At 41.0% G+C, this 14,702-nt stretch overlaps 1 protein-coding gene across 2 annotated transcripts in view; it reads right to left on the reverse strand.

Moving 5' to 3' along the window:
• MANBA (mannosidase beta) overlaps positions 1–14,702 on the reverse strand; it is a 99,452-nt gene continuing 84,750 nt past the window's right edge. For both annotated transcript variants that reach the window (XM_036853756.1, XM_036853757.1), the window contains 3 exons: positions 4,664–4,806; positions 3,555–3,812; positions 1–817 (listed from right to left, as the gene is read on the reverse strand). In XM_036853756.1, coding sequence (XP_036709651.1) covers positions 593–817; positions 3,555–3,812; positions 4,664–4,806 — 626 coding nt within the window. In that variant the 3' untranslated portion in view covers positions 1–592. The remainder of the gene's footprint in view (positions 818–3,554; positions 3,813–4,663; positions 4,807–14,702) is intronic.

The following is a 14,702-nucleotide window of genomic DNA, read 5'->3' on the forward strand; positions in this document are numbered from 1 at the left end:
AAACGTTGCAAATGAAAAAAGGACTCCTACCCAAAAAGTAACTGCATGACAACAATCAACCCCCCAAACTTTCCGGCAATAGCAACCAATATGGCTACCACCCAGAAATCTCTTTCTGTTGTGACATTTGAATCTCCATTTCCTCTGGAAATAACAACAAAGCAGTTTCATTCTGATTATTTGGTATTTCTCAAAGCTAACCACGAGAGCCTACATGACCTCACAACCTTCCACATTTGATTCCACAGATACCGCAATAATCACGTACCTGTGATTCCCTTAAAGGGCTGCATGTGGACAGACCTCCTTCTGGGGCTTGGAGAGGCAGTTGGGTTATAACTGGTTCATGTGGTGCAAAAGCTGTGGGGGAATGGGCTAAAACCACAGTCCTGGTGCAGACTGGACGGCACCTAGGCACAGCTTTGTTGGAGGAGGACATCACCTGAGTACACAGCCTTCCCTGGGAGAATGCACTGTACAAACTCTTCACCAAGTGGTTATGCAGGCACCTGACAGCAAGCAGACGCATTTCCTGGCTTCTTCAACTTGTTTCTGGTTGCCTCCAGCTCCTGCAAATACCACCTGGATTCCCTCAGTAAATATCGGCCAGTGAAGTCACATGAAAAGCTCGCTCCAATTCACTCTCGTTGGTGGGTTTCCAAGGGTAAAAGAATACAGTCCGTGTCTTCTCAGTCATGAGAAAACCATTGTCACTGAATCTCCCTGGGATGCTTCCTACATCCAACCAAACAAAGGGAGCAACAGCTGAGGTTTTCAGATGAAATACAAATGTGTCCCCTTGCTGAGAGATGGTGGCCTGAAAGAAAAAGATAAATGAAGTGAAGGAGGAGGGCAGAGCTCTCTATTCTATATACAGCGCCCATCAGAACATGGACGTGGCTAACAAGGAGTGCATTTCCTACAACTTTGGTTCTGCAACTGCTAAAGTCATACATTCCATGCACTGTGTCAGATGCTAAAAAATACGTGGAAATGTGTTGAAGGCTGTGGAAAATTACCAAATTGTAATCTCAAACCGGGGCGGGGGGATATGTAGTCTCCAATTATTAAGGAGAATATTTCACATGAATCTCAAAGCCTTGTAGCTTTTACAGCTTTATAGCTTTTTCTCAGGGTCTCATCAAGAGAGGCACATTTCTGCCCAGGGCTGGGTGGTTTAAATGACTTTCTCAGAATCTGTGTGGAGCTGGTTGCAGAGCACGGCCATGGTGCTCACCTGCTAGTCTTCCGAGGAGATCCTGCAATCTAGACAGCAGCCGGCCGGGCATCTCCAAAAGCTCTACCACTAGCGCTCTCTCTCTCTTATTGCATCGTCAGTAAAGTCACATTATTAGCACTTTTTTCTTATTCAGCTCAAATTAATTTGCTTTTCATATTACTCTTGACAGATTTACTAATGTTCATTCTCAGGTATCTATCACATTGTACTTATTTAGAATTTTTCAAGTATTCGTTTTATTTAATCTGAACCATCTAAATGAAATTATTTTCCTATTCATTTGGATATAAGTCCATCCAACTTTGAAATATTTGAAAAAATCTTCATAATGTGAATTCTCAGCTTTGTAATCTGACCCTTAACTTTCTTACTTTAATTTTTTTTCCTTCTTTTTTAAATTAATTTTTATTGGAGTGTAGTTGCTTTACGTTAGCACTTTTAACATGTGTGAATCCCACACGATATCAGCAAAGGAGAGCACAGTTTAAATCTTGTCACTCATTAGCCTCTTAGCACAGGCAGACAGTGAGGCAGAGCTGCTTCCTGGAGGCTGGGGGTTTGTGAGCCTCTCTTACTGTGAGTACACAGTTGAGTGTGACCTGGTATTCAAGCCGTGCATCTGTCATGAAACATGACTCTTCAACACGCATACATGCCACGCCATAGGTTTGACATTATAGGTTATGTGTGACATAAAGAATTTCCAAGGGCAATTTTTACTATATATAACTTAGCCTGAGACAACATGCAGGGTTCTGAGTTATTAACAAGAAACCCTACTTTGGTAGAAGCAAAAGAGAAACAAAATGTATTAGGTAGCTCTCAGAGGGTCAGAGATGCAGGCTTGAAGTTAGATGTCAAATTCCCAAATCATGCCACCCACCTATTCGGATGAAGACCCTAAAGCAGTTGCAGGCACACAGTTTACATGTGTAAACCACCACCAAGCCTGCAGGGAAGCCTCAGCTACTCTGTCCCAAGGCCAAGGCCAGAAGGGACACTGGCACCTGCTCACTCTTGTTGTTGCCTTATTCTGATTGGAAACCTCATCTCTACACATCTGACTGCAGAGCCCAGAGCTCAAGCTTGTACTCTGGCTTCAGGGACACAGGGAGGAAAACCCAGTCCCCAGCATTGCCCTGAGGATAGTACATCCAAGTGCCTGGCCTTAAGCCCACAATAACGTTAACTAGCGTTACTATTATGATTGTTATTGTTATTATATCCCTTTAGGATAGGCAAAGTCTCATTGAAATCCAACTGACGTAGGACAAAGGAAGAAGTCCTACCTCTCCCCCAGCCCGGTTATCTCAAAGTAATGGAGGCCCAGGTGAGGAAAGAAAGATTTTGAAATCCTGTCTAGAGACTGCAAATTTGTCTACTACATAGTTTTGTGCTTTTTTTCTGGAAAGAAGCTATGTAAATGTATGTCATTTCCTTCATATTTGCCCTATATCAGTTGTTACAGATAGATTTCATTATGGGAATATTTCATTATTAGTTGGGAAGGAAGCTATGCTTTCATTTCAAGGACTGAGTTTCGATATGATTTCCAAAGCAAACGTAAAAAATCCTCTCACTTAAGTCTTTTCAATGAAATCTAAAACAAACTTAAAATTGATTAAAATAGAGAATGAAAACATTTTTCTAGAAAGTTTCAATCACTACATGGAGAGGGGGAAAGGGAAGGAAAGGTTTTCAATCAACTAGACAGATTCCAAATTTTCTAGCTACACAATTTTTATAACAACACATCCTATCCCGATCATCCCTTTTTTTCCCTTGGCAGTGATAAAGAGATCTGGTGACTGAGCAACATGGAAGCAATAAATCAGAGAGCAGAGTGAAAATTTTTTAAATGAACAGACTCTCCTTAAAAATGCAAAATTAAGAGTGCTTCTACCGGGCTCCAATGTTTCCTGGCCACGGACTTTAAACACGTTACTCGGTCCCTCCAAACAGGTTTGCTCACTTGTATATGCAGATGATACTACTTCACGGTTGATGCAGGAAAGGCCCCAGGACAGACAGAGCCTGGAACCTAGAGGAGGAGCAGTCAGTGGTGATGACTCCTGCTGCCTCGCCCTCCACTGCACCAGCCTGACTACGGAGATGTGATGGGACAGCAGGGGTGGCAGGAACCTCAAGCTTTGACAAATGCTGAATTAGAAATAAAAAGTATTTGCTCTTTGCTTCCAGTGGGAAGGGGCCAATCTCCCCCGGGTCCCAGCTAAGCTCAGTACCAAGGAGAAATTTTGCAGAAAAGCAGGACAGCTCCACAAAGCCACGGTGACCCCACACCACTGGTGCTTACGGTGATATTTGCCTTGTGGAGCCCCTTGGCCTCCTTTGGTGAGGACAGGAAGTGATAGTTGGTTGGGCTCAAGGGCTCCCTGTCAGTTGACAGGTAAAAGGAAACCACACAGCTTTGTCGTGTACAATTTGTACATCCTCTTAATAACTCAGCTACTGGCTTATCATAGAGAAGAGCAGACTCCCCTGCTTTCATCACAAAAGGCTTCGTTGTCTCAGAGCACACGGGCTCCAGGGAACTCCATGTGTGGACTCTCACCTGGGGAGAAACAAGACAGAAAAAAACCAAACATTCTTAGTTACTATTTTTTTTTAGAGAATAATAGTAGTAATAATAGATGAAAGTCAGAAGAGCAGAACTGGTTAAGAGACTGTGAAACTTGGGTTTAACCTCAGCCCCACCAAGTACTTGTCATGTAACCAAGAAGTTAACTCCTCAAAGTATCCATTTCTTCAAACGTAACATGAGAATAATAACAGCACTAACTCCACAGGCTGTTGTGAGAATTAAGCAATTTATGGAAGGCACAGGACCTGGCGCATTATAGTTAATTCATAGACTTGACCTGTTCTCAATGTCCTCCTAACTGTAGCCACCCAAGACTTCTTTGAGTTTCTATCCTTTCTTTTACCTAAAATTGTTTTAAATACAAGTTCATTTTTCCACATACATATTCTGAATAATTTTACTGATTTCCACCTTAACATACTGTTTTAAAGGATTTCTTTTGGTAAAGTTTAGCCTATTTCCAGCTTCTCATGATTATAAATAACCTTAGATTTAACTGGCATTTTACAGTTTACAATGCACGGTCATCTAATGACTGTATTCAATATCCATAGAAATCCTTTAAGAAGGCAGGCTGGTGTCATTTTACAGACGAGGAAACTGAACCAAGACATTAAGGACATAGAATAAATGGCAGAATTTTCCCCTGAATATAGGTTTTCCAGTTCTAAGAACAGCTCATTTTCTGCTGCAAGCACTAGAGATATTTTGATACAAATTAATTTCTCTTTTCTTTTTTCCAAAAAAGAATAGAACCAGATAACTAAAGAAACCTAAAATTCGCCATCTACCACAGAGAGAAAAAAATCCAAGCAACTTACGGTAAGCATCATCTTGTGGTCTGAGTGAAGGTCTGACACACCGTAGATGAAAAACACACCTTCATTCTCAAAACCCACCGGCAACAGCGGAGCGAAGAAATGCCGAGCAAAATAATGAAGCATTTTCCACTTTCCTCCATACTCTAAAAGTGATCAGTTGGGTTAGGAAACAAGGGTCAAGCAGTCGGAGCCATCATCCACATGGCCCAGCTGTGTAACCTGTCATAATTCAGGGCACTGAGCATAGAAGGGAGAGCTGACAGTGGAGGGAACCCATGTTTGTTGAGGGCAAGTAGCATTTTTGGACATCACCTCATGTCAGCCTCAAATCTGAGTGAGGCAGGCATTAACATCGCACTTTTCAAATGAGGAAACGGAGCTCAAGCAGTTAAGTCAAACATGCCACTGGCAGTATTTTGAGCCCAGACCTGATTCCTAGCTAGCACTTTCTCATATGCAATTCTGCTTCCAGAAGCCCAATGTACCGATGTTCCTTTTCCCTACATACACATGAAAAAGGGAGTCAGTAGCATTGGCAGTGAACATCTGTTACAAATATTCATTTCGCTAGTATTACTTGGTGAAAATACTAGTATAGAGGCTGGCCAAGATGGTGGAGTAGCAAGACCCTGAGCTCACCTCCTCTCATGAGCACACCAAAATCACAACTATTTACAGAGCAACTATTTATGAGAAAGACCAAAATCTAGCAGAAAAGATCATCTACAACTAAAGATCTAAAGAAGGAACCACAACAAGATGGGTAGGAGAGGCAGAGCTGCACACAGTCGAGACCCACACCCCAGGAGTGGGTGACCCACACATGTAAGAATAATTACAACTGCAGAGGTACTCCTCAAGGAACGAGGGGTCTGAGCCCCATATTGGGCTCCCCAGCCCAGGGATCCTGCACCAGGAAGACAAGCCCCCAGCCCCCAGAATGTTTGGCTTTGAAGGCCTGCAGGGATTAACTTCAGGAGTCCCAGAGGGCTGGGGGAAATAGAGATTCCCCTCTTAAAGGGCGCACACAAAATCTCACACACTCCAGGAACCAGGGCAGAAGCAGTCATTTGAAAGGAGCCTAAGTCAGACTCATATGCTGATCTTGGAGAGTCTGCCAAAGAGGCAGCAAGCAACTGGAGCTCACCCTGGAGACACAGACACTGGCAAGCACCATTTTGGAATCCTCCCTCTAGCCGATTGGCACCAGGACCCAGCCTCATCCACCAGCCTGTTCACACCAGTACTGGAATGCCTCAGGCCAAGCAATTAGCTGGACAACCACCAGCAGACAGGCTGCCTTAAGACCTCCTGAGCCCAAGGCTCCTCAGGACATGGTCCTGTCCGCCAGAGGGCCCAGGACCCAGCACCATACAACAGTGTGCAAGCACTAGCCTCAGGACCCCCAGGGCCTGGCAGCCAGAAATCCTGGGACCCAGCTCCAGCCACCAGCCAGCCAGCACTAGCCCCAGAACATCCTGCGCCTTGGCTTCACCCACCAACAATTCAAAATCAGCTCTGGGACACTGGGCCCTGCAGCCAGTGACCCTAGGAGTCAGCTCTGCCCACCACTGGGCCAGCACTAGCCCCAGGACCCAGATTCACCTACTGGCTCCAGGATCCCCTGGATACCAACTCCACCCACCAATGGGCAGACACCAGCCCCAGGACCACTGCAGCCCTACAGCCTACCTTGTTGGACACAGCCAACACAGCAGATTGGCACCAGCCCCAGGACCCCTGGGCCTGGGCCCCACCCACCAGCAGACCAACACCAGCTCTGAGGAACCTTGGATGCCTCAGTCAGCTGCCCTGGGATCCAGCCCCACTCACCAATGGGCCAGCACCAGCTTTGGAATACCCCAGAACCTGCAGCCAGCCATATCAGGAACTGGCCCCAACCACCAGCAGGCCAACACTAGATCCAGGAACCCCAGCCCTGTAACCACCCACCCCAGAACCTGGCTCTGCCCACAAGTGAACCAGCAGTAGCCCTGGGACCCTCCAGGGTTCTGCAACCAGCAGCCTCATGACCCAGCCCCACCAACCAGTGGCTGGCAGGGTCCACACAAGGCAGGGCCTGGAAACCAATTGGGCCAAAGGCCAGCCATGCCTACCAGACCAACGACATCAGTAAGCCCGCCACACAGAAGGACCCATGCACCCCACATAGGGGGCACCCCTAGAGCATATAGCTCTGATGACCAGAGGGGAGTGAGCTGCTGGGACGCACAGTGTATCTCCTACAAAAGGCCACTTCTCCAAGATCAGGATACATTACCAACCTACCAGATACATAGAAATAAAAAAAGAGCAAGTTAGACAAAATGAGGCAACAGAGGAACATGTTCCAAAAAAAGGAAGAAGATAAAAAACCCCAGATGAAGAACTAAGTGAAGTGGAGATAGGCAATCTACCTAAGAAAGAGTTCAGGGTGATGATCATAAAGATGATCAAAGAATGCAGGAGAAGAATGGAGGAACACAGTGAGAAGTTTAACAAAGAGTTAGAAGATATAAAGAACTAAACAGAGAAGAAAACTACAACAATTGAAATGAAAAATACACTAAAAGAAATCAACAGTAGATGAAATGATACAGAGGAATGGATCAGGCAGATGGAAGACAGAGTAGTGGAAATCACTGAAGCTGAACAGAAAAAAGAATAAAAAGAAAAAAGAACAGTTTAAGAGACCTCTGATACAAAATCAAGTGCACTAATATTCACATTATAGGGTCTCAGAAGGAGAAGAGAGAGAGAAATGGGCAGAGAACATATTTGAGGACACAATAGGCTGAAAACTTCCCTAACCTGGGAAAAGAAACAGACATGCAGGTCCTAGAACACAAATAAGATCAACCCAAAGAGGTCCACACCAAGATACACTGAATTAAAATGGCAGAAGTTAAAGAAAGAATATTGAAAAGGGCAAAGCAACAAGTTACATACAAAGGAACTCTCATAACACCATCAGTGGACTTTTCAGCAGCTCTGCAGGCCAGATGGGAGTGGCACAATAAATTTAAAGTGATGAAGGGAAAATCTACAAACAAGAATACTCTACTCAGCAAGACTTTCATTCAGATTTGATGGAGAAATCAAAAGTTTTACAGACAAGCAAAATCTAAGAGTTGGGCACCACCAAACCAGCTTTACAAGAAATGGTAAAGGGATTTCTCTAAGTGAAAAAGAAAAAGCTACAAATAGAAACATGAAAATTATGAAAGGAAAAAACTCATTGGTAAAGGCAAATATTAGGTAGTAAATCAACCATGTACAAAGCTAGCAGGAAGGTTAAAAGACAAAAATCATCTATATCTACAATAATTAGTTAAGGGATACACAAAACAAAAAGATGTAAAATATATCAAAAACAATGATCAGGACTTCCCTGGTGGTCCAGTGGTTGGGACTTCACCTTCCAATGCGGGAGGTGTGGGTTTGATCCCTGGTCAGGGAGCTGAGATCCCACATGACTTGTAGCCAAAAAACCAAAACATAAAATAGAAGCAATATTGTGGCAAATTCAATAAAGAGTTTAAAAAAAAACCAATAATCATGGTGAGGGTGGGGGAGTAAAAATGCAGGGTTGTTAAAATGTGTTTGAAATTAAGAGATCAGTGACTTAAAATAATCATATATATTATATTATGTTACATTATATTATATATAGATTGCTATATATAAGCCTCATGGTAACCACAAACCAAAAACCTACAATAGATAAACACCAAAAAAGAGAAGGGAATCCAAACATAACTAAAGATAGTCATCAAATCAAAAGGGGAGAGAAGAAGAAGACAGGAACATCAAATCAAATCAAAAGGGGAAAGAAGACAGGAACAAAAAAAGAACTACAAAAAACAACCCCCAAACAATTAACAAAATGGGAGTATATACCTATCAATAATTAAATGTAAATAGACTAAATGCTCCAATAAAAAGGTATAGAGTGGCCGAATGGATATAAAAACAAGACCCATACATATGCTACCTATAAGAGACTCATTTTGGATCTAAAGATACACACAGACTGAAAGTGAGGGGATGAAAAAAGGTATTCCATGCAAATGGAAATCAAAAGAAGTTGGGATAGCACTATTTATATCAGACAAAATAGACTTTAAAACAAAGACTGTTACAAGAGACAAAGAAGGACATTACATAATGACCAAGGGATCAATCTTATATAACAATTGTAAATAGATATGCACTCAACATAGAAGTGCTATATACATAAAGCAAATATTAACAGGCCTTTAGTGACACATTAGACCAAACGGACTTAATAGATATTTAGAACATTCCATCCAAAGCAGCAGAATACACATTTGATTCAAGTGTAAATGGAACATTTTCTAGCACAGATCACACGATATGCCACAAAACAAGATTCAATAAACTTAAGAAAATTGAAATCATATCAAGCACCTTTTCCAACCACAACCCTATGAGACTAGAAATCAACCACAAGAAAAAAACTGCAAAAAACACAAAGATGTGGAGGCTAAATAATATGTTACTAAACAACCAATTAGTCACCAAAGACAAAGAAGAATCAAAAAATACTTGGAAACAAATGAAAACAAAAACACAATGATCCAAAAATCTATTGGATGCAGCAAAAGCAGTTCTAAGAGGGAAGATTACAGTGATACATGTTTACCTCAGAAAACAAGAAAAATTGCAAATAAACAACCTAACACTATGCCTAAAGGAACTTAGAAAAAGAACAGCAAACAAAACCCAAAGTTGGTAGAAGGAAAGAAATAATAAAGATCAGAGCAGAAATAAACAAAATAGAGACTTAGAAAAAATAGAAAAGATCACTGAAACCAAGAGCTGGTTCTTTGAAAAGATAAACAAAACTGATAAAACTTTAGCCAGACTTATCACAAAAGAAAGAGAGAGGGCTCAAATCAGTAAAATCAAAAATGAAACAAGAGACAATACAACTAATACCAAAGAAGTGCAAAGAATCATAAGAGACTACTATGAACAACTACACACCAACAAATTGGACAAGCTAGAAGAAATGATAAATTCCTAGAAACATATAACCTTCCAAGACTGAATCATGAAGAAATAAAAAATCGTAACAGACCAATTACTAGTAAAGAGACTGAATCAGTAATCAAAAACCTCCCAAAAGGGCTTCCCTGGTGGTGCAGTGGTTAAGAATCTGCCTGCCAATGCAGGGGACACAGGTTCGAGCCCTGGTCCAGGAAGATCCACATGCCGTGAAGCAACTAAGCCCATGAGCCACAACTACTGAGCCTGCGCTCTAGAGCTCGTGAGCCACAACTACTGAACCCGCGTGCCACAACTACTGAAGCCCGCGCACCTAGAGCCCGTGCTCCACAACAAGAGAATCCACTGCAATGAGAAGCCTGCACACCTCAACAAAAAGTAGCTCTTGCTCGCCGCAACTAGAGAAAGCCCGCGTGTAGCCAAAAATAAATAAATAAATAAATAAAATTTTTTTTTTAATTAAAAAAAAACCTCCCAAAAAACAAAAGTCCAGGACCAGATGGCTTCACTGATGAATTCTACCAAACATTCAAAGAAAAATTAATACCAATCCTTCTCAAACTCTTCTAGAAAATGGAAGAGGAAGGAAGCTTCTGAACTCATTCCATGTGGCCAGCATCAACCTGATTCCAAAACCAGGCAAAAACCATATGATCATCTCAATGAATGCAGAAATAGCTTTTTACAAAATTCAACATCCATTTATGGTAAAAACTCTCCATAAAGTGGGTATGGAGGGAACATACTTCAACATAATAAAGGCCATATACGATAAGCCCACAGCTCACATCGTACTCAACAGTGAAAAGCTGAAAGCACTTCCTCTCAGATCAGGAACAAGACAAAGATGTCCACTCTCCCAGTTTTATTCAACATAGTATTGGAAGTCGTAACCACAGCAATCAGACAAAGAAAAGAAATAAAAAGAATACAAATTGGAAAGGAAGAAGGAAAACTGTCACTGTTGGCAGATGACATGATACTAAGAAAATCCTCCTGCAGTATAAAAAAACAAACAAACAAACAAAAAAAACAACTAATACAAAACTTTCTTTGGGTTATTTGTGTGGAAATATGTTAATATAAATGTTTCAGACATTACTTGAAAAAAAAAAAAAAGGAAAATCCTAAAGACAGCACCAAAATCTACTAGAGTTCATCAATGAATTTGGTAAAGTCAAAGGGTACAAAATTAATATACAGAAATTTGTTGCATTTCTATACACTAACAACAAACTATAAGAGAGGAATTAAGTATACAATCCCATTTACCATCACATCAAAAAGAATAAAAATACCTAGGAATAAATCTAACTAAGGAGGGAAAATACCTGTACATGGAAAACTATAAGACACTGATGAAAGAAACTGGAGACAACACAAACAAGCAGAAAGAGATACTGTGTTCATAGATGGGACTAACATTGTTAGAATGACCATACTACTCAAGGCAATCTACAGATTCAGTGCAATCCATATCAAAATACTAATGGCATATTTCACAGACTAGAACAAATAATCCTAAAATTTGTATGGAAACACAAAAGACCCCAAATAGTGAAAACAATCTTGAGAAAGAAGAATAGTGCTCTAGGTGTCATGCTCCCAGACTTCAGACTATACTACAAAGCTAGTCATCAAAACAGTATGGTACTGGCACAAAAACAGACACATATATCAATAGAACAGAATAGTGAGCCCAGAAATAAGCCTACACACTTATGGTCAATTACTCTACGACAAAGGAGGCAAGAATATACAATGGAGAAAAGACACACTCTTCAATGAATGGTGCTGGGAAAACTGGATAGCTACATGTAAAAGAATGAAATTAGAACATTTTCTCACACCAGTTACAAAAATAAACTCAAACTGGATTAAGGACCTAAATGTAAGACCAGAAACCATAAAATCCCTAGAGGAAAACATAGGCAGAATACTCTGACATAAATTGTAGCAATATTTTTTTGGCTCTGTCTCCTAAGGCAAAAGAAACAAAAGCAAAAATAAACAAATGGATCTAATTAATCTTAAAAGCTTCTGCACAGCAAAAGAAACCACAAACACAATGAAAAGACAGCCTACTGATTGGGAGAAAATATTTGCAAATGATACGACCGACAAGGGGTTAATATACAAAAATATATAAACAGCTCATACAACTCAATATAGAAAAAACAAACAACCCAATCAAAAAATGGGGAGGAGAGCTGAATAGACATTTCTCGAAATAAGACATACAGATGGCCAACAGGCATATGAAAAGATGCTCAACATTGTTGATCATCAGGGATGCAAATCAAAACCACAATGAGGTATCACCTCACATCTGTCAGAATGACTATAATCAAAACGACCGCAAAGAATAAATGTTGGCAAGGATGTGGAGAAAAAGGGAACCCTCCTACAGTGTTGGTGGTAATGTAAATTGATGTGGCCACTATGGAAAACAGGATGGAGGTGCCTCAGAAAAAACTAAAATTAGAACTATAAGACCTGGCAATTCCACTCCTGGGTATATATCCAAAGAAAATAAAAACACTAATTCGAAAAGATACATGCACCCCAATGTTCACTGCAGCATTATTTACAAGAACAAAGATGTGGAAGCAACCTAAGTGTCCATCAACAGATGAATGGATAAAGAAGATGTGGTATATATATATATATATATATATATATATGCAATGGAATATTACTTGCCCATAAAAGTATGAAACTTTGCCATTTGCAACATATGGATGGACCTGGGGGGTATTATGCTTAGTGAAATAAGTCAGACAGAGAAAGACAAATACTCTATATGTTATCATTTATATGTGTAATAAAACAAATGGATGAATATAACAGAACAGAAACAGACTCACAGATACAGAGAACAAACTATTGGTTACTGGTGGGGAGAGGGAAGGAGCAAAGTGCAACATAGGGACAGCAGATTAAGAGGTACAAACGACTATGTATAAAATAAATAAGCTACAAGGCTTTACTGTAGAGCACAGGGAATATAGCCAATATTCTATAATAACTTTCAATGGAGTATAATCTATAAAATTTTGAATCACTATATTGTACGCCTGAAACTAATATTGTAGATCAACTATACCTCAATAAAAATAGATAAATAATAAATTAAATATTTTTTTAAAAAAATAAAGTTACTTAGAACTCAAAGTCTCCTTTTCCCATAGGCACAAAATCCTCTGAGTGAAACAAAGCAACCACAATCACAAATATGGCTGGTAAGTTCAGACTGGAGGGGAACATCCAAACGCATGACAATTAATGACAACTCCTCAAATACAATTAGAAGCTATCAAAAACCTGCAGAATCCTGTGCCCTGTTGGCATCTCTGGTATGCTAAACCCACAAACTAAAAAATATTTCAACATGCCTCTATTTCAGAAAGAAGATCCTTCTCCACAAAACACTGCATCACCAGATAGCTTCAGAGAGAGGTATACAGTGAGAGGGAGAGAGAGAGAGAAGGGGGTGAGAGAGTAAGATGAGGGAAAGTGGGTGGAAGAGAGGGGGGGAGAGAATGGGGGAGCACTTCCAGAATTCACCAGTGCAAGCTGTTGAGATGAAGGAACACGGTTTTGAGGTTAAGCTAGAACTGATTTCTTTAGGTTTTGCAAAAGTGCAACTCTCCAGCACTTCAATTCCAACTCTTAGTATTTCCCCTTAAAAATAACAATGAGAGGGGAAGGGCGGAGAGGCCTTTCCAATTAGATCTATGAAATGAACTAGAACCTATATTTGGAAAGTTTTCTGATAAATGGAAAATGGCTTGGACCTGAGATAACTTAAACACTCTCACATGTGACATCCATTACAGGAGAAAGACTTCAAATGTGTGGTTGCAGCAATCAAGGCCACAAACAAAAGACATTCAAGAGAACAGCAGTTGAAGCAAAAGGTCTCAGTGATACACACCTTAGTTACTGAACGGTGACACCCCCAGGAGATGGTGACCCTCTCCTCGAATGCATTGTCCTGCCAGAGTTTAGGAGGCAGACAAATTCTTACTCTGCCATCATACTCTTAAATCCTTTCTTAAGAACATAGGGTCATTTAAGGGAAGAGTTACAAAGTCTGGGCTCTCCCATTTCTTGAACCGAACTCAGTTTCAGAAGACCACCACCGCATCCGCAGATAGGAAGCAGGGCCAGGCTCCAAGTGTCTCTGAACAATATCTCTTTCTCCAGTTTAAGTGTCCCAGAAAGGCTATTCCCCTAGCATCTACCCCCTGATTCTCATTCAATACCCTTTTCTCTGGTTGGTGGAGATCAAGAGTTTGATCAGGGAAACCTGATCAAGACTGCAGTTCCCTGCAGGAGGTCATGAGCACCGATCAAAGCATGTGGGGAAGGAACTCTGTGATCTGCATTCTCAGCTTGTTTAAGAGCCTCACCCAGCAAGAGGGCCTTCTTACTTTATGGCCTTGCCTCATTTTTGACCCAAAACTTTTGTTTATATCATTAACTGAACTTGGCTTCAAATCACCTCTAGTGAAGGCCAACATTCATTATTACACCTTAATTTTTTTTAATGCACCAAAATAGATGAAATAATTCAAACTGCAAGTACAATGTCAGCCATCTCACCTGCTCCTCGTTGAACAGACAGGTTCACCTGATAACCCTTCTTACTTGGATTTCTCACTCAACTCCCTTTCCTCCAAGAGATCAACAGGGCAAAAGAAAGATGACCTGATGGACTTGAAGGGGAGTCAGCAAAGGGACATTTTAACACTTAGCTGGGCCAAACTTTCCTGTGGTTGAATTCTCCTAAACAGAAGAAGGGGTGCTTATGTAAATCTCCTTTTGCCCTGGAAAGTCCTCTTAAATAAATTCAAAATTCTAAGCAACAATTAGAAGACACACGGCTGAGATCTTCACGCATGAATCTTTCCCTTCCTTCGCCTGCTTTTGCGACTGCACAGCTCAGAACTCATTGTGCTCTAAGGCTCCTGGAAAGACTGTGAAGGTGGGAGAGGAGGCCACA

Source organism: Balaenoptera musculus, chromosome 5 (genome assembly GCF_009873245.2).
Source record: "Balaenoptera musculus isolate JJ_BM4_2016_0621 chromosome 5, mBalMus1.pri.v3, whole genome shotgun sequence".
In the NCBI taxonomy this organism is placed as follows: domain Eukaryota; kingdom Metazoa; phylum Chordata; class Mammalia; order Artiodactyla; family Balaenopteridae; genus Balaenoptera; species Balaenoptera musculus.